The following is a 21,082-nucleotide window of genomic DNA, read 5'->3' on the forward strand; positions in this document are numbered from 1 at the left end:
TAATAATTAATCTAGTTCAACTAAAACTCAAAATTGATTCATGTATTATTCTGGAAACTCATTTACATACTTTGTTTATTATCTCTTGATATTTTCACTACTATATTGTTGATCGCGTTCTGCCACATTCCAGATTAAAAAAACAATACGTAGTTTACAGATAATTCCAATTCGAGTAAACTAATAAATCTGCAATTAATATGTTGTAAAGTAGATTAAAACTACTTAAAAATGATTTCAAATTATTTAATTATTGCAAGGATGAAAGGACAATTTTCATATAAGCTTCGTTACACACAGCAATGAATACGGCATTATGATGGAAATGTGTATCATTGTAGCACTAGTACATATTCTCGGGTGGTCAAGCGGTTGTGTTATGTATATTTCTTAATATGTATAACGATTTGGCTCCTTTTTAGAATACTTTTTTTAGACATACGCTTGACCCTGACTAGAATCTGGACTCTGTTAATTACTTTACGTTTTAATATTTTAGAAATAAAGCAATTTCAGTTGCAATATACGACGTAGGTACTTCACTGGTACAGTGGTACCTGCAAGAACCCTATCACTCTCTGGTTCCATAGTAACTTCTGTTTTTAAACCACTCTGTAAACGTCGGTAGCGGTTCTACTGATAAACGCGAAAAATTTACACAACTAAAGGCGCTCATCTTTCTTTATCATTAACTTAAAAAAAAACGATCATTTCTTATCCAGTTATTGTCTAGGTATGATTTCATTCAACGATTTTTTTTTGTAAATTGAGGAAATAAACGTTGACATATTACCAAAAAACATTTATAAACACTCGTTTGGTTTCGAAAAAGTAATGAAACAATATTATCATTTTGTTCTGAGTTCTATGAGATTTTTGGAACATGCTGTATATTTCATGTTTCAAAATGGTGAAAAATAAAACAATTGATAATTCAAAATTAAACAATTGTTTGGTTAATTTATATGTAAATTAATTTTAATAATCTAAAATATACGATATTAGAGAGTTTGAATAATAAATGTTTACAAGTGAAATAAAAATCCATAAAAAAGAATGTGATGAAGGATTCGACGTAAACGTCAAGGTCAATGCATAATATAAAACTTATTGCGCCATCTATGCACGTTACCGGTATTAAATTTGACAGGACAACGAAGTGTCACTAACGTCAATTGCCAGAGTTTATTCTTTGCATTTTCCGTGAATCTCAGTTACTCAGTTGGTAATGTGCTCGATATGTGTGTGTGAATGTATTTTTATCAATTTTTACATTGTCTATACCCTCAGCGAATTCAAATAAAAAAACAATAACCATTTTAGTGGTAGTGGTCAGTTTTTCAAAACCTATTGTTATGGATTCAGATGAGGATACTTATGACAATGTTGATTCAGGAAACGAATCTAGCGGTGATGATGTTGATTTTGCAATGGAAGTTGAAGTTACAGGGCATAGAGAAAAACAGACAGATGCTGATGACTACCCTTATGAAGTGTTATCAACAGAAGAGATTGTCCAACACATGGTTGATTCAATCAAAGAAGTCAACTCAGTTGTTGAGGTGAATTTGTCAACAAGTTAACACTGCAAGTCATTTATAACCTTAACTCCAGATATCCACAACAACAACTCGCATCCTTCTTAACCATTTTCGCTGGGACAAAGAGAAATTAATGGAACGGTTCTACGATGGGGACCAAGACCAACTCTTCTCAGAAGCAAGAGTCATCAATCCGTTCAACAAATATAACAACAAAGTCAAGGTATAACACATAATCACATGATTTTAACTGTTCAATTGGCATAAATCTTATTAACAGCCATTGAAGAAATCTGGCAATGGAACAGAAGAATGTGAAATTTGTTTTATGACTTTTCCTTCATCAGTAAGTATAATACTTTTTTTTTAAACTTACCTACATTTTTTTTTTTAAATAGCATATGACTGGACTCGAATGTGAACATAAGTTTTGCACCCACTGTTGGTGTGAGTATTTGACAACAAAAATTATGGAAGAAGGAGTAGGACAAACCATTGCTTGTGCAGCATATGGCTGTGACATTCTAGTTGATGATGCAACAGTTATGAAGTTAGTAAAGGATTCTAAAGTTAAGTTAAAGTACCAACATTTAATCACCAATAGCTTTGTTGAGGTAAGTCTCAGTAAAAGTAAAAATGGCATCAGAAATTATTTTATTCATTATGTCTCATTGTTTTTAATCATCAAGACATCCATAAGAAGGAAAAAAAAGTATAAATTAACATGACATCAATACTGTTGTATTGTTTATTTTTTTGTTTTTTATTTTATCACTTAACAGTTGTTTGGAATGTTTTTTGCTGTGGTTCTAAGAAATGCAATGTGCAATGACTTCAATTAGATTTTCATTTCATGTTTTTTATAATTTCATTACATAATTACATATCAGACAATTAATGACACTTTATAACATTTGTTTTATTATCAAAAATTGATTTCCCTACCTCTTGATTTTATTTAAATTATTTATTAATAACAATGAAGGTTATCTTTATTGCATCCTGGAACTTGGTCAATATTTGAAATGAAAAAGTTTTTTAATTTTTTCACACCCTGCAAGGTTGTGTTGATGGAAAATGAAATAAATGAAATTTCATAATATGTTTTCAAAAAAAGCATCTTTTTTTATATGTATCCCTTTTTTTTTTCTTACAGGTTCCTTTTTAAGTTTATTTTTTAAACAAATGATAGGTGTTATTTTTTGTATAGATTTTTAAAGTGGAAAAAAAACTGAGGTATCAAAACAAACAAAAGAAAAGAAATTTTTTTTTTTTTAAATATTATGAAACCTCTCTTGTAGAGCGTGTGAAGACGAAAGCGTTTGACCTTGAAACATTTTCGCCATCTTTGTTTTCGAGATATGAGCAAAAACCAAATAGGCGAAATACATTTTTCTGGGGGATGATTTCAACCCTTAAATATACATCTTAGCAGCAATTTTTTATGTGTAAAGGGGTACAGTAAAGTAATCTTCTTTGAGTTAAATATGCGAATGAGATGTAGGACAAAGGTTAAACTGTGACAGGACTAAATATAAATTTGTAACAGTTGCAAGAACAGTAGATGTTACACACACAATATTTTAAAACCAGTATCTAAAGTGTAACATTGTGTTGGTATATTACTCCGTTTTAACGTTTTTTTTTTAATCCAAAATATTTAAAAAAGAATCCAAATTCAACAAAATCTCGAACTGACAGTGAAAAACTTAAATTCAAAACTGAACTGTTGTTTTAATTGATTGTTGGATGTCTTTTTAACAACTACTCTGTTTTACCTTTTTCTCTGATGCAAAAAGCGTAACATTGAATGAATATCGTCGACGTTTAATAATACAACAATTAAAACTAGTAATGAAATGACACTTATCGACTTAAAATTTATCAATTTATAGTTTTGAATGTAATTCAATGATGCGCTTTTTTAAAATCGATTTAAAGAAGACAAATTGTATATATCTTTTGTGAAAGGAAGACTTCTGAAACGTAAGTATAAAATTTCGTGAGAAATATTCGGTGCGTGCGAGTGCGTAAAAATTTGTTTTTGAAATCGGAAAATGTGCGAATAAAAATATGTACATGCGAAAATCGCACAGCAGTTGTTTGAACGTGTTAAATATTTTTTCAGTGCAATCGCCTACTGAGATGGTGTCCATCACCAGATTGTAGTAACGCTATAAAGGTGCAGTACGTTGAACCGCACCGAGTAACGTGCAAGTGCAACCACACATTTTGTTTCGCCTGCGGCGAGAACTGGCACGACCCCGTAAAGTGTCATCTTTTAAAAAAATGGATAAAGAAATGCGACGACGATTCAGAAACCAGCAACTGGATTGCAGCTAACACCAAAGAGTGTCCCAAGTGTAACGTAACCATAGAAAAAGACGGTGGTTGCAACCACATGGTTTGCAAGAATCAGAATTGTAAAGCGGACTTCTGTTGGGTGTGCTTAGGACCGTGGGAACCCCACGGCAGCTCTTGGTACAACTGCAACAGATACGACGAAGACGAAGCGAAAGCAGCTAGAGATGCTCAAGAGAAGTCGCGTTCGGCGCTTCAAAGATATTTATTTTATTGTAACAGATACATGAATCATATGGCATCTTTAAAGTTCGAACACAAGTTGTACGCGTCGGTAAAAGAGAAAATGGAAGAGATGCAGCACCACAATATGAGCTGGATTGAAGTCCAGTTTCTTAAAAGAGCTGTTGATATTTTGTGTCAATGCCGACAGACACTTATGTATACTTACGTTTTTGCTTACTATTTACAAAAAAATAACCAGTCTGTGATTTTCGAAGATAACCAAAAAGACCTGGAGAGTGCCACTGAAACGTTATCTGAATATTTAGAGAGAGATATTACGTCTGAAAATCTCGCCGATATTAAGCAAAAAGTCCAAGACAAATACAGGTGAGCGGAAATGTTAAAAAACAAATTAAAACGTAACAGTGACTAAAAAATTATAACACATTACAGGTATTGCGATAGCAGGAGGAAAGTTCTCTTAGAGCATGTCCATGAAGGTTATGAAAAGGAATGGTGGGATTATAATGAATAGTTGAATAATACAATGCCCACGTTCTGTAACTAGATCGACTAGTATTTATAGGTTATAATGAATACCTAGTTACCTCATTAAAGACGGAAACACACTGTCGATCCGTACTTATGATATTAGCTCTTGTAAAATTTTAGTTACATCTTTTATTTTCGATCTATTGACAGAGCGATGAAAGTTCATTATCGAGAGTTGAGCCGTGTTACTCTAACATTTGCATTTGAACAACTCTGTCAAATGGGGGCAGTGGAAATGAAGAAAACATTCTAGATCTGTTTATTATACTTAAAAGTTTTAAGTATTGACTTTAAATTTTTAAAGTGAAGTTGTGAGTGATTAGTATATTTTATTGTTATCTATTAAGTTTAAAACTATAAAATTGAGGCCATTTATTGTTCCAAATAATTTTTGCTAAGAAGGAAAAAATGTTGAATAGTATCAGTAGTCTAATTTTTAATGTACTATAGAAATATTTTTGCTTGTAGATTTTAACTTAAAGCATTTTTGTCGTTTTTTTTTTCTTCTTGCAAAGTGTGGGGGTTCAGTTATGTGATTATGTATATCAACATTCTAGTTTTGAATTTTGGAATCAACTGTGATTCTTAAGAAATTACTGCATAATTTTATAATAACTGTAAATAAAATATTAGACGATTAGATTTAAACAATTACAAATGATCTTGGTGATGATATAAAGCTTCAGAATTATTTAATAAAGATAAAGAGCTTTTAGCAAGTAAAAAGTATTTTTTGGTGACTTTTAATAAGGTAAGACTGTTTGTAATTGTGGACAGGTCTAATTTTCAACATATACTATTTTCGTAAATGTAAATATTTCATATTGCTAACTGTCACATGGGTTTCTGATCTACGGCATCATTGATTTATAATTTTATTCTGGATGTATCTACCTTATACTTAATCTGAGATGTAAATATCGAAAATATACCTGTAGATGGAATTTTATTATTTATAACTTAACGCAGTTTTTTGTTTGTCAAATTAGCCGTGTCATTTTTAAAATGTACTAGTTTACCTTTAAATTATGTATTCCTGCTTTAAAATTTTTCTTAACAGTTAGGAACATTGCAATTAATTCGTTTCATTTTGGGGGGGTGTGGATTTTATGAGATTATTTTTAATCAACGTATTTATTTTTACACGTTATTGTGTAAGTTTTATTCCCCAACCGAAACTAATTAAGTGATACATGTTGCTATGTAAATCATAATGTACTGTCCTAAATTCAAATAGAACAAATAAAATAGTCATTTAAAAAGTACTCCATCCCAAATGGAATTTAAATAAGATTAACTTTAAGAGAATGGATGTTGCATTGAAGTTGAAATTCTCTTATTGTTAAGTAACGATAAACTGTAAATTTGTAAAGTAATAAAATTAATGATTAAACACAATTGTTTAACTATGATTAATTTTTTTCTAAATAGCTATGTTTACTGCTAAAATATAATTTTGTACAAGTCTTTGCAGCCGTCAACCTTAGTATGTACCAAGAGGTATGACATACCAGTTCAAGGCCGAAATCTAGTACCTACCAACTGTTTTACCTAGGAGTACTTAAAAATAGAAAATACCTTCAGTCTAGTATAGTACACAATCAATATTGCGGTACATTATTCAAAGAATAAATTACTGTCTATTGCTTTCTACATCAAGTGAAAAAATAATAAAAACTATTCAATATGCAGTAATATAAGTGACTTGTGTGTGATCTCCCATGCTTACGAATTTCGTTAGTTTGTTTTTGTCTATTCTTAGCAGTAGAAACATGGATTTTTATTTGATTTTTGTAAAATGTATTAAATTGAAACGTGTAGGTTCCACTTCCTTTATTTCAGTAATTTTTTTTTAATCCAGATAAAACCTTAAGTGCTTCCTAGACCATGTAATGGAAATATATTTCCACGTATTAATCTGTTTTTTTTTTAATCACCGGTGAGAAAAACTATGATGTAATGCCTGAGAGAAATTAACATTTTTGGAATGGACATGTTTTTTGCTAATTTAGGAAGAACTCTAATGGTAATACAAGCCATTGTCTAAAGAGGCCGCCACACGCGTGCGACTGAAAAATGATTAAATACTAAAACCAAATTTCTCATCCGTTTTCGATTTGTCATTTTACAATTTAGAAATTGGTTTAAATACTATTTTAATAAATAAATTAGAGGATTTATTCAAGAAAAAAAAAAGAATTTTCGATTTGTTTTACAAAAAAAAAAGTAAGAGGAGGCTGTGGAAAACAAAACGTGTGGAGCTTCAACCATACAGTCCAGAAAACAATTCTGTGTGATAAACCCAGTTTTTATTTCTAAAATAATATTCTGTCGTGAATACCTACCTAAGTATTTTGTGTTTTGGAGTGCAAACGAATTTTTTAAGAAGTTTATTAAAGTACCTACCCCGCACGTTTTCAAAAATGTCTCCATCGAGTCCCACTTTTTGTTGATAATATTGGATCATAATAATTAATTACCTATCGTAATTATCACGAATTATGAGTTGAAGCCGAGCTTGTCGAGCCCGTGCAGTGGATTGCCAATTTTTTTGTAAAATAAGTCACCTACAGTTAACCATAGGGTAAGTCGTCCAATTTATTTTTAAAAATTCCTAAGAATGAAGAACTTCATCGAAAAAAGCGTTGTATGCCCGAAACACTTCGACGGAAAACACTGGTCCGCATAGGATTATTTTGGAGTTGTGAAACATTAACAAAAAAACTTGAATCCGAGGTCCAGATCCAGGTGTAGCTGTTCCGCAAATAAGAACAGTAAGATTTTTGAGAAAACATTCTAAAAAACGATTTGACGTGTTAACATTGGAAAGGTAAAAATAAGAAATAAACGAAATAATGGACTTCTTTATTTAAATTTCCTACCTATTTACCCCAAGATAAAGTACCTACCGTGAACGACAACTCCACGGTCTGTGAATCCATAAAACTTGTAAGTAATCACACCTGAGTGTTTTTTTTAAATATTTTTTTATCAGTTGGAACACCTTCAATATACTGGGTGCCCCAAAATTCGCGGAACAACGTAGTAGTATGTTGTTAAGTAGTTATTAAGATATCAGGTAAAAATGTTTAAAAAAATCAATCGTCTTTTTTGTAGAAGATATGGACCTATTCGTTACACTAAATGTGGCAACATTTAAAAACATTCTATGCATCCCAATAGTCTGCAAATATTTAGTTTTTGTTGTATCCATGGAAATGAGAGGGAAAAATCAAAGCCATGTTGCCGTACACAATTTGAGATAAAACGAACATAAAATTACTACTCGGAAATGCTGGAAATAATGAAGAAAATAATTGCAAACCTGATCACAATCGTTTAGAATTATTAGACCACTGGCTAGTAAAAGACAAGTAGTCAAAATCTTTTTTAATATTTAAAATAAATGAGATCAAAGCTGCACCTTTTGAGCCCCCATATCTTCAAATCTAAGAGGTATAGAATTTTTTTATTATTTTTCTCATCATTTTTGAACATGTGTTGACATTGCCTCATTAAGTTGTTCCGCGAATTTTGGGGCACCCAGTATTATTAACTCTTCTCACAATTTGTTTGTAGACATTGAAGAATCTTACTACCTACTTAAGGTGAGATACCTACTGCGACTAAAGTACATATAGGTATGTATGTATTTTGAATTTGACATATTCGTGGATACTTTTCGGATTCTCATTGATAATATTGTAAGTTGAACGTGCTATTTGAAGATCAAAGGGTTAATGATTGGAATAATAATGTTAAACAAATAGTGTTAATCAATTCGAGGAAATTTTGATTTTTTTAAAAGTACATATTGACATTTGAGGTCAAGTGAAAACCATTTAGTAAGAATTAAGTCTCTTAATTCCCTACGTAAAAAGGACGAACATTAATTCCAGATATGAAGAACACAATGCACCTTCTTCCGCTACGACTGGCTTGATAAATTTCATAAACAGGTAAAACGTCGTAGTATATAAATTTTCAGGCGTAATAAATGACCAAGTAATCTACTTGTAAAAAAAAAAGAACAACAGGCTTGAGAAGAAATGGAAACGGAAATAGCAAAAGTGGTAAAACAAATATAATTAAAAATTTGAAAGCTCTTATTACCTACCTACACATCTATTTTAACAACTTGACAGCCACGTATGCTATCAGAAGTAAGTAGCTAATGATATTTTACAAAGAAAAGGGGTTATAAAGACCTTGTGTTGAGAGTAGTTAACCAAATAGGATAAACCATTTTAAACTTATCATGTACTCACCATTGTTACACAATGACCGTTTGTAGTCACTGCGTACCAACGTGATTTTTAATTCAGCAAGTTTCGTGTTGGAAAATTGTGCCCTTTAAACGTCAATGTGCTCACATTCAACGAGTTTTTTAAATTTGGATAATCCCAAGATAACAGAACGGCGCAAACATACCTATGAAAAAAGTAGTCATCAAAAGTTACAGCCCTAGTATGACTACGTAAGTATTAGATTTTCAGTACGGATTTTTAAATAATAAAAATCAAAATGAAAGCGATAATTTTTATTAAAGATAATCAAAAATAGACAACTAAAATTTTGACAGATATTGCATTCACCAAACAATTGTTGTAAGTTTGGCAGTTTTTCTACTTTGCAAGACTATTAAATCGTTATGTCAAATATTCAAGTGATTTAATTTAATTTACGGCAATTACTCTGCTTTCAGTCGACTGACATTTATGCATTAGTCTGCTTCTAATCAAATGATTTAGTTTGAAATCATTTGTGATTAAAATTTTACATATTTTACAAAGGCAAATTGTTTTTATTTGATTCGTAAAACCAGATGTGTAGCAGGAAGATGTAGAAGATTTTCATTCTGCACGGTGGGTAGGTATCAACGAGAAATCATGAAGTTGATAATACGAATGTTTTGAAACATTATGTCAGTTGAGAAAAAATATAATGAGTGTTGCATAAATTATTTAAATAAACGTAGAAAAATGGATCTAGTGTACCTACTAATAGTAAAAATATTAATTTTGATTACAAAGTCGCAGAAGTAAATTTTGATTGTTCTTAAAGATCTGTCGTTCATTTTGTTTACATTTATATTAGTGAAAATGGAAGAATACTTAAGACATACTGTCTCATATACGAAACGCTTTTATCGTCTTATTTGTGTAAATACATTTAGCAATTTTCGCAGTTTTAAAGATTGCAATGGCCAGAGAATTAAAACAACACTTTCAACAACGAAATAATTATTTTTGCACAATGTCGGCTCTAATTAAATAAACTAACACGTAATAACAAATTGATAAACATGAAATACACGAACACTTTCGTTCTTTATGAATCTTTCGCAACCTTTAACTCAAAATCTACGATCCAAAAATTATAAATCTCGACTTTCAGAGTTTCATGTGTGTTAAAATATAAGAACTGTGACTCATTAACTATGTACTAATATATACAGGGTGTATTAAAAATGGCGCATAATATTTACATCACATGATTCTACGTTAAAATACAAGCAAGAAACTCTATTACCAATTTACTGTTAACCCTTTGGTCATGGAGTTATTAACAGTCCAACTTTGTAATAAATATTCCACCACTAATTTTACCATTTTGATTATTTGTAATTTCATTCATAACATTGCAACTAAGCTAGAGTGATTTTGCAAACTTGAGTAAAGCTAGAAAGTAACAAGGATTGTCATTAATGTCATTTTTAATAATAATAATAATTTAAAAACTATTCATCTGAGACCAAATTCAAATTAGAATTTTTTATTTGGTATTCAACGTAGATTCGCGTGACATGAATATTATACGCGATTTTTAATACACCCTGTATATATATTTTATAATTGTCTCCATAGTTTTTCAAGTATAATTTTTTTTCTACTTGCATATTTTGACATTTACCTGTTCGTTGATTTTTGCAAAATAGTAACATAACAAACGTAATATAAAAATACTGTTAAAAGTACCATATCATTTTTTAGCTGTTCTACTAGTCAGTCTGATTAAATAATAGTATATTATATACCAAGGTGGAGAAGTTCATGATTATAGCCAGAGCGCCAAGATTAGAGCCCGAGGCGCGCCGAGGGTTGTAAGGCGCGAAGGCTATAATAAGGGACTTCTCCACCGTGGTTTATATACTAGTTTTTTCACTACTAGATACGTTAAAACCCTTTCTGATAATAATTATTAATCAAATTATTTTGTCGGATGCGACGGGTCCGAGTTGTCACTTCTTGACAGTTGGTACGAAAATCGTCTACGTTAACCAATCAAATAGACGACAATCTTTCGTTGGTAGGTGACGGTTGTTCCATTATTCACCACTGGTTAATAATGAAAAATTATTTACCTGTCACTGGGCCAACGTAGAAAAACGAAACTTCTCAGTGTTCTATGACAACCGATAAAGCTAGACTTTATCACTAGTAGTGAAAAAAATGTATTACTTACATAGAAGGCATGTAAAATAATTTTGCATAAGAGGTTTTTATTTGTAACAAATTCAGGTACATTTTCACTACACAAAATAAATCATCGTAAATGTATAACAGAGTAAATACATTTTTTACATGATGAAATAAATATATTCACAATTATCTTGTATTGTTGTGGTATTTGTGGATTTATAAGAATGTCAGGTTTGATTTACCACTTTACAAATCTACGTTTTATGTTGCAATCTTGAAGTTTTAGTTGTGGAAATTCAACACCAGTATTAAAGAATTTGGTATTTATATGAAATACGCAGGAAAAATGTAAATAAGCACAGAATCGTCTGAATATATAAATATATTCCTCTACAGAAGAAATTCGAATGTCTTGAGAATAAACATTTTTTTTTGGTATACATTTTATATATCTATTTTTCGAACCGATCGATTATTAAAATTTATTTGTGTCGTAAAAAAGTTTGTGTTTTTATAAAATGTGCAATATCCATAAAGACGCCTGACACATGCCTCTCGCAGGCATACATGATTTGTTGTTAAATCGGTCACGTTACATTTTTTATTCACAAGTTTGTATCTTTCCCAAAATGAGCGGAATAGCAATCGGACTGCTAATATTTAAAGAAATCTTAAGTACTTTTGCCCCCGAAGTTAAGTCTGTTTGCAATATTATGAAACAATGACTTCTGTTGACGTCACGTGTGACTAACGTTACCAGTAGCCAGCGCTTCCAATTAACTCCAAGAAGACATTTTTGAACAGTGACTTTTCGATTATAATTTTGTTAATTATTTTACCATCACTATTATTGCCTGAGTTACAACTTTAGCGCGAAACGGGTTGAAGATGTATAGTTTTATATGTAAAAGATTACATCACATGTTTACTTGTTTACTTTTTGATCAACTTAGTTAACAATGAGATGGTCTGGACTAATATATATAGTTGCCGCTGTTTTCACCAACTTAGTTTAACTGCGGAGGTTGCTAGCAGCCCTGCAGAAGTGTAAGAACATCCATCTCTGAGGACTTCAGGTATTTTTTCCCCATTATTTATTTTTATTTGTTGGTGAAACTGCATATAACCAAGTACCAAGTATTTGCTTAAATTGTTAACACTAATCTGCCAATCAATTTTCCAATTAGAGTTTTAGCAATACGAAATTACTTGCAAATTAATACCTAATTGGTAGATAGTATTTTCCTACCGTTTCGTCAAGCAATTCTTAAAAACTCTAAACATTTTGGGTTTTTCTATTACCCTCTAATTATCGATCTTAGTGTAATTAACTCCCAATGGAATTAATGACGTCAGTGCGACAAAAACCGAAAATGCCTAATTTTCATCTTTAAAATGTGACCAGTGCTTCAAACAAAATTGAATGATCGGTATCGATAAATGGAATCGACACATTTTTATCTAGGTTTATGGCCCGAAGCGGTAATTTTAATAATATAAAAATCAATGACATGTATGCAAATTTAAGCTCTTAGCGAGCCACTATGTTTTCTTTTTAAATCTGTTGGTTTAGAATTTAGAGTCATGATTATGATAAAATGTAAAAAACGTGCAAGACAGGGCTTAATTTTTGACTGACACAGATTAGTTATAAATAAATAATTAAAATATGAAATACGATATTTGCATCTTACAATTGTTCTGAGGATAAATAAGTTTGTGTAATCTCTGATAAGATGTATTAAAAATAATGTTCAGAATTTGTCTGAAACTCTCTGTAAATTCATTTTTGTAAACTGGCACGGGGGGTCACGTTACGCGAAAACAAGAAAAATAATTACCAGTTAATTAAAAATTAAGTGAATTGCAAACGCCGTTGGACTGAATTACAAGTTTGATCCAGATATAACAAGCAAGATGACATCATGTTTTACTGTTAATTGATTGTTTTAAATAAAGAACCCTCACATTGACAAATATTGAAGTAAATTGATGGTGATACATTTTTCAACTTCCAATTCTGAGAATGTTTTTACGCGTACAGCTAATTACTATCATTATGTAGTAGATTAACACTTGTATTACACTTTTTGTAATAATTATAAATTTGCTTTAAATACGATCCTGAATAGTATCAAAGTTCGATGGACATGTAAATGATTTTTAATTGTCAATCATACACCCCAGCTTATGTATATATAACATAACTGATTAAAAGTTTATTGACACGTAAGGATATAAAGTAGGTACTAAAAACTACGTATCTGTGTAAAAATACCAACATTTCGATTATTTAAACATTAATTTTGGCACAAGCATAAATTTTTGTAATTTCCAGTAAGAATTGTTTTCATATTAAAAAAAAAAAAATGCGGGAGTAATTGTAACGGTTAGTGCCAGAACATACAGGGGGAAGTACCTACAGGGGTGGACCGCTCTTATACTAGACATAGTTAATTAAATACTAAGTACATTCGGTTGGTTGTCTAATATATTTTTGCTTAAGTGACTTCCTGAATTATATTACATTTGCAAAATAAATTTTCTAAAGTCACATAAAACGTCAAATTCATAATTAGTAACTTGAAGCTGAGATTCGCAAAAATCGAAGATTTTTCAAATTGTTCCTGATTAAAAGTTGCAATTTACCATATTATTTTAATTCATGAAACCAAGAAAAAAATACAGGGGGATGTATTAAAAAATCTGAATTTTTGTTTTGCAACAACCAAAATAAAACAGCTAGTCGTATTTTAATTATTTCATTAGTGAAAAATACTAAAGAAGATACAAGTGTGTACAGGGTGTTATAGAAATCCACGTAATAAATTTAATCACCAAAAGAACTCTTTAAAATAAACATTTTTTACATTTTTCTAACCCCTAATTTGTCACTTCGCTCATCGGATAATCATCAATTGAAACGAAAGAGTGAGTGAAAATGTTTTTGTGTCATAAAAACTTGAGTGTTTTTTTTTTTTTTGAAGAAAGAACGACCGCCGTTCTAACACTAACAGTTTTCGCTGTTTTTCTTTCGATTATTTTGATCTAATAATTTTTTTCGTGCTTCGTTATCAATGGATGTGTAAAAACATGAGCGGATATGAATTTTAGGGTTCAAATTACATACTTATTTAAATTTAACTCTGTTTCGAAGAATTTGCCGAAAAAATGATAAATAAAATAAATGTTTATTTTAACGAGTAGTATTGGTGGTTAAATTTTTTTACGTAGACTTCCATAACACCCGGTATAGTAAAACTTCCGTTAACGGACAATTCTGAAAAGCGGACAGTTCCCTTGAGCGGACAAATTTTGATTCCCCGGCGTCGTCCCAAAGTTTCTTCACATTAAATTCTTCCATTAAGCGGACACTCTCAATAACGGACGCGGGAAGCCTTTTCATTCAATTTTTGAACAAAAAGTCTCTCTAAAGCGGACAACAACCCCGCGAAAACGAATGTTGGTGGTTAAATTTATTACGTGGACTTCCATATCACCCGGTATAGTGAAATTTCCCTTAACGGACAATTCTGAAAAGCGGACAGTTCCCTTGAGCGGAAAAATTTTGATTCCTCGGGTCGTCCCATAAGTTTCTTCACATTAAGTTCTTCCATTAAGCGGACACTCTCAATAACGGACGCGGGAAGCCTTTTCATTCAATATTTGAACAAAAAAAGCTCTATAAAGGGGACAACAACCCCGCGAAAACGATTTTTTTCTGAGAAAAGCCGTTTACTGCTCGCATATCGTGGGTCTGTACGAAATAATGTTTCTAAATATCAAATTTAACCAAACAAAAATTTTATTATTTCAATATTATATTTGTTATAAATATTTAAAATGTGGTTATTTATTTTTTTCCAAATAATCAACGTTTGTAAAAAATGATAAAATTTATTTTATTTTGTGTCATAGCAAGCAATAATTTAGCAAATAAAAATCAGTCGAAATTCAAGTTTATATTCTGCGAAATACTCGTAAGATGTTACAACTGTGAAAGATTATCACGTTTTACGTTAAATTGAAGAAAAAGTAAAACTATGAACACAATTGGACGATCGATACACATTAATTATTTAAAAATGCTTGTGTTAAACAAGAGTAAATTTATCAGAGTAATAAATATTTATCAAACTACAATTAAGTATTTCCACCTGTTGTTCTTTAAATATTTTTAACAATACAATTTGATACTCTTATAAAATCTTCTGGGTCGTTGTTTGTCCTGCAAGATAGTACACGTATAAAAAGAAGAAAATGAATTGTGGATGGCCTGTTCGTTTAATGTGCTTAAACTTGTTTTTATCTTAAGGTCTTCATCCTTGACATCATTTGAAAATTTCAGGCAAACTAATTTTGGAGTTGGAAGTTTTGTAGAATTCAATTATCCTCATGAGTCGTTATTGTTTATAAAACTTGCTGGTTAATTAGAATTATTATCAATATTTATGTCAACAAAGGCTAACGCTGTTTATTTAATCATATCGGAAGAGATGTCTTCGGTCGAAAACTTATTGATATAAAAATTATTCAGTTCAGAGAGAAAGAAACATTATTGTAATTATCACCAGCGTGATAAGTTCTAATATTTTACCGATGATTGTGATTTTGTTCGGCAAACACCGTCACTCTGAAATATTTATATAAACATGTGATAATACTTCTATAGTTTAACTATATCTGATTGACTTCCACGTTCCCACACCAGTTTAAAGTTGAAACGAAAGAAACAGCTCAGCCTGCAATTTGTATCTTCGATTCAAACCGCGTCAGATTTTACAAGCGCTCACGCCGTATACTTCAAATTATTCCCGGCAATTAAATATTAAAATTGGAAATGTGCGTGAAGTGTTCCAGCAAAACGTGTGGCCTATTCAAAATTTATAAATTATAGTGACCACATTTTCACATCTTCTTCATCCAAGTAAGTTTTTCAAAACGTTCAAATAACTTCACATTTTGATTAAAATATTTTTGAAAATCTCTTACTCACATTCATCGCTGAAACAATATTTGAAAAAATTGTAAACAAAAACATTCGATTTTTCAACACCCAAAACAAATATTTTCACACCGTCAAAAATGTACACATAAAATTTTGACATCTTTCCTGGAAATTTACATAATAAAGTGTCACAGAGAATAGTTAATAAAGGGCATCATAATCAAAATTTCAAAACCATCAATTGCCAAAAATATTTAATCATTTCACCGATCAAGGTAGTTGATTGATTCAGTCCAAATAAATAAAAAAATTCACTGTTACTGTTGTAATAAATAACTTGTGGTTTTTTTATGTTGCACGAAAACTTTAATTCAATTTGAAAGTGAACGAATTTATTCCAGGTCGACGTACAATTATCGCCTCTATTACTCATTGTGATAACGACCATTGTAAATAGTAGCGTCATTCGAAGGCTTTCTTCAATTGTTATCGATAACCCCTCATGGTTTAAAAAATACATTCCTTTCGAGATTTTTCTTAACTTCACCAACAAATACGATCAAATGAATAATGCGCAGTTAACTAGAGAATTTTGTTATGGATAAAAATGGATAATAAATAACTGTGAGTGTAGTAAATAGTAAGGAGAGTTGCCCGCATGAACGGTCATAATACTACAAGAGAAATAATTATTTACCATACTAGACGACCTACCTACAACTAACAACAAACTACTTTTAAGTGACGTCACTGTATTTTCAATTAGCGAAAAGAATTAAAAGTTGTTTTGGGACGGTTCAATAAAACTAGTTTCTTTATAAATTTCGATTTTTTCTTTCAATGACGTTTTTGTTTGTTTTTTTTTATTTCGACAATCGAATAACAGGGTTGTGGCAAAGGTCACGACTAAATTTTATGCATATTTAACCAACAATAAGTACTTTAATAAACAAACTAAATTAATCACATCAATTAATGCTTTATTGTTGTGTTTGTCGATACACCATTAGAACATTTAGACAAAAGTTTAAGATTCTTGTAAAGTGAAATTGGATGCGGTCAAAATTACGCAGTACCAACTTCATTTACGGACATGGTAAATAAATTTAAACTTATCATTAGCAGTCAGAGCATTGTCGAGATTTTTACACTTTTAGCGCCTAAAATAAATGTAGTTAATCACGTTTTATACATGAAATGGGTCACATGGGATTTAGAATGGGTAACAGTTTTATATCCATGGCCATCTTTATCGTACTGAAGGATAAATCATAATGCAACAATATACATGGCAACGTCGGATGGCCGGTGTTCATGGAGATATTTGTCCACAATAATCAATCCCATCCTAAAATAAACACATTTGTCGTTACTATTGTAGTGTTAATTCACAGTAACGCGAATCCAATCGAATTCCGTAGGTCATCGAAAATTCCAAATCTTTTTAAATCCACCGTACCGAGGTCCTACATTTAAAGGACATCTCCATATATGTGAAAACGACCAATTTGTATGGAATTATTTCTCCGCAAGGTTCAAATTAAATATGAAGCTTCGTTTACTTTCTGTATCAAGATCACCTCCACATCTGCACATGTAAAAGCTATAAACTTATTTTTTTTCAAGATCGTTTCATTGACCGCTAAAGGTTTATTTCGCGTGGCATAATTCCAATTTTGCACTAAAACAATCGTTAGAGTATTACTCATTAATTTGCCACCTACTTACCTATTAGTGCTAAACAAGACCCGCTTTATTTAGTATTGTTGCGGCATCACGGCGGCAATAATGTAAAATTGTTGTCTTAATTGGAGTAAATTATTTTGATGACACTTGGCACGACACAGACTAACCGATAAACAACTTAAGAATACTCTCGATGGATGCACAAAAATGCTCACTCCTATTTTGTTAATGTTGGAATTATTTTACAATTCTAAACTGTCGCGTGTTTTATTTTTTTTACAAACATCAATAAATCAATTCTTTAACTGGTCATACATTTTTATTTACTGGATTTCATTCGTAGCTGACCTCAGACAAGTTTTATTTCAATCGAGTTCAACAAAAATATGTAGTACACATTTTTTTCTTTCTATGGTTGCGTATTTCATATCCATTAATGGAACATTGTGAGATCGTTTCTCAATTTGTAGAAATCGACAAAATTTGTTTCATTGAACGTTAACCATCCTTGACTTGACATCGAGTTCCAAATTAATCAACCTCAAATCTGTAAAAATCAAATTAAATATGTACTTGAATAAATTAACGATAAAAAATAACCAATATATGTATTTATTAGTTTTTTACGTTGTGAACACATACAGGATTATGTCATATATGTAATTTTATTTATTAACGAGAATTAAACGAAGGGTTCCAAAATGTAAATAATTTTATAATGCACATTAAAACTCTTTTTACAAAAAGTTTTTAGTGAAACCCGATTACAATAGATTTTAAGAAATTTTGACATATGACAACTTCATACATTGTAGAAATATCAATGTTTACACCTCATTGATTCATCATACAAAAAATTTCAAATAATAATATTTATAAAACAAATTATAACGTGAAATTTTCTGAATCATAGAAAATAATTATGTAGCATCGAAAGTATAATAAATTAAATCAAATTAAAATGCCATCCAAGTTACCCGTGAAAAACAAAAGTCAGTGTTGTCGTTAAATTTTTAATTGGAAATGTCATTACTGTCATTTATTATTTTATTAAACATTAAAGAGTGACAGTGTGTTTTACAATTGTTATTTAATGTGATAATTTTCAGAGCTTTACATCGACTTTTCGTCCGCTGCCCCCAATAAAAGCCGCCCCCGGCCGTCTCCGCCTTTTTCGCCCGCCGCAACAACACCAAACTCTATCGATATCATAGAATGGTAGAAAGTGATCCACCATCAAAAAACAAGCAAGATTGTGATGTAAAGGACGAGCGCGTTCTAAACGGCTGCGGATCCAAAGATCTTGAGCTTGCTAATTTAGCTACATTGAAGGACCTGAACAAAATCCCAGTTGACGTTGAGAAGGGGCCCTCCGACAAGGCAGACTTCGAACGAGCCATCGAACTAACTGGATATGGAAAGTTTCACTACATTCTACTAGCAGTATGCGGCTTTGTGAGCACCTCGGAGGAGATGGACGTCATCTCGATGTCCTTCATCCTCCCGTCAGCGCAATGCGACTTAGACCTGAGCACCCAGAGCAAAGGATGGCTCAACTCCATCATCTTTATCGGGATGATGGCAGGAGCTTACCTTTGGGGCTCGGTGGCGGACGCGTTAGGTCGTAAAAAGGTGCTAATTGCGATCTCTTTCATGAACGCACTATGTATTGTGGCTTCAAGCTTTAGCCAGTCATATTTGCTGTTCATGTTATTCAGATTTTTAAATGGGGCGGCGTGAGTACTCCTCTTGTTAACGATCGATCAATCTTTCAATATAAGAATTTCAGATTAGGGGGCAGCGGACCAGTGATCTGGTCTTATTTCGCAGAATTCCAGCCCAAATCCAAGAGAGGTTCCATGCTTTCCTTCATGGCGGCCTTTTGGACTTTGGGCAACTTGTTTGTAGCCGGCTTGGCCTGGCTCATCATACCCACCGGTATAGGTTTTTATCACGAAAACTTCACGTACAATTCCTGGAGGATATTTCTACTCATCTGTGCACTACCATCGTTCATAGTAGCAATTCTACTCTTCTTCTTACCGGAAAGTCCCAAGTTCTTGCTTTCTAGAGGAAAAAGTGAAGAAGCTATTGAAATATTCAAATACATCTACAGCACTAACACCGGAAATGATAAAAGTGAATATCCAGTCAAACAACTCATACTCGACGACATACTAGAAAAAACACCGACCAAAACCAAAATGCCCATCAAGGGCAAATACAAGATCATGCTAAGTGATATTATAGACAATAGCAAACAGCTTTTCGTATCTCCAATCCTCAAATTCACCGTCATTTCTATTACCATCAACTTCACTTTCCACATTGGGTAAGTTTTCAAGCTTGCCTCTTTCAGAACATTTCTAACAAGATTTTAACAGATACTACGGTTTGATGATGTGGTTCCCTGAACTCTTCAATCGTTTTGACGAATACGCTGTCAAACATCCCAACCAAAGCGCTTCGGTTTGCGAGGTGACTTCTTTCGTGACCGAGCACGGAAGCCAACAAAACGGAAGCGTTTGCGTGGACGAAATTGGAAGCTCAGTTTTCCTGGAATCCTTGATCACGGTGGCTTCGGCCATACCGAGTAACATCATCGCAGTTTTGTTCATGGATCTTCTCGGACGTAAATTTTTCTTAGGTAAGTAACCACCACCGAACCAACAATTCGTATTGTGCAACCGACTCTTTACAGTATTCAGTACCCTATCATCTGGTCTTTGCGCGGCTTCGATGTATTTTGTTTACAACAAGCTGCACAACTTGGTGGTGTCTGCGGTGTTCAGCAGCGTCATTTCGTGCGGAAATGCAGCTTTGGATTGTTTGATAACCGAAATTTTCCCCACAAATCTCAGGGCAACTGGTGTAGCTGTTTCTATGGTGGCAGCTCGACTTGGTGGTATCATCGGTAATTTAGTCATCGCTAACTTGCTGGACACATACTGTCCGGCGCCAACATTTATCGTAGCAGCATTGTTGATAGGCGGAGGTCTACTTTGCCTGTTTTTGCCAAATACAACTCGCGAACCGTTATCTTAACACAAACATGTAAACTTAGATCAACAACAAACTAAACATAGTTTGTACTTTAATAATTTTGCCATTGTAGTAGATATGTCAATGTAGATTAATTGTTTGTCATATTATGTTAGTATTGTAGAAAGTTAGATTCTTAGATAATGTACTGTTGTTACCCGTATTTGAGATGTAATTAAAAGCAACTAAAAACCCTATAAATAATGGTCTTGTTTTTTTCACTTCCTAATTTAACACACCTTCTGGTTTAGACACATCGCAGACTATAATATCAACACTTTTTAATGGATAATGCTCCACCATGTAAATATTTCTGATAAATAAAAAAACTACAAATAATATACAAATACGCAAATATACCTATT

At 32.0% G+C, this 21,082-nt stretch overlaps 2 protein-coding genes across 3 annotated transcripts; both read left to right on the forward strand.

Annotated features, from left to right (window-relative positions):
• The first annotated feature begins 1,126 nt into the window (after positions 1–1,126).
• On the forward strand, positions 1,127–6,455 carry LOC138140186 (E3 ubiquitin-protein ligase ariadne-1-like). Its single transcript, XM_069060991.1, has 6 exons — positions 1,127–1,562; positions 1,615–1,764; positions 1,822–1,887; positions 1,940–2,155; positions 3,670–4,454; positions 4,521–6,455. Exons 1-6 carry the CDS (start codon positions 1,356–1,358, stop codon positions 4,600–4,602), a joined length of 1,506 nt encoding a protein of 501 aa, XP_068917092.1. The 5' UTR covers positions 1,127–1,355; the 3' UTR covers positions 4,603–6,455.
• Positions 6,456–11,956: 5,501 nt separating this feature from the next.
• Positions 11,957–20,921, forward strand: LOC138140185 (synaptic vesicle glycoprotein 2B-like). Of its 2 annotated transcripts, none has more exons than XM_069060989.1 (5): positions 11,957–12,117; positions 18,785–19,411; positions 19,465–20,007; positions 20,060–20,322; positions 20,377–20,921. In XM_069060989.1, the coding sequence occupies exons 2-5, from the start codon at positions 18,891–18,893 to the stop codon at positions 20,718–20,720; spliced, it is 1,671 nt and encodes a 556-aa protein (XP_068917090.1). In that variant the 5' UTR covers positions 11,957–12,117; positions 18,785–18,890; the 3' UTR covers positions 20,721–20,921. The 2 variants fall into 2 exon arrangements, with proteins under 2 accessions (XP_068917090.1, XP_068917091.1); XM_069060990.1 differs by lacking the exon at positions 11,957–12,117 and adding an exon at positions 15,802–15,968.
• The last annotated feature ends 161 nt before the right edge of the window (positions 20,922–21,082 follow it).

This window comes from Tenebrio molitor, chromosome X, assembly GCF_963966145.1.
Source record: "Tenebrio molitor chromosome X, icTenMoli1.1, whole genome shotgun sequence".
Taxonomy (NCBI): Eukaryota; Metazoa; Arthropoda; class Insecta; order Coleoptera; family Tenebrionidae; genus Tenebrio; species Tenebrio molitor.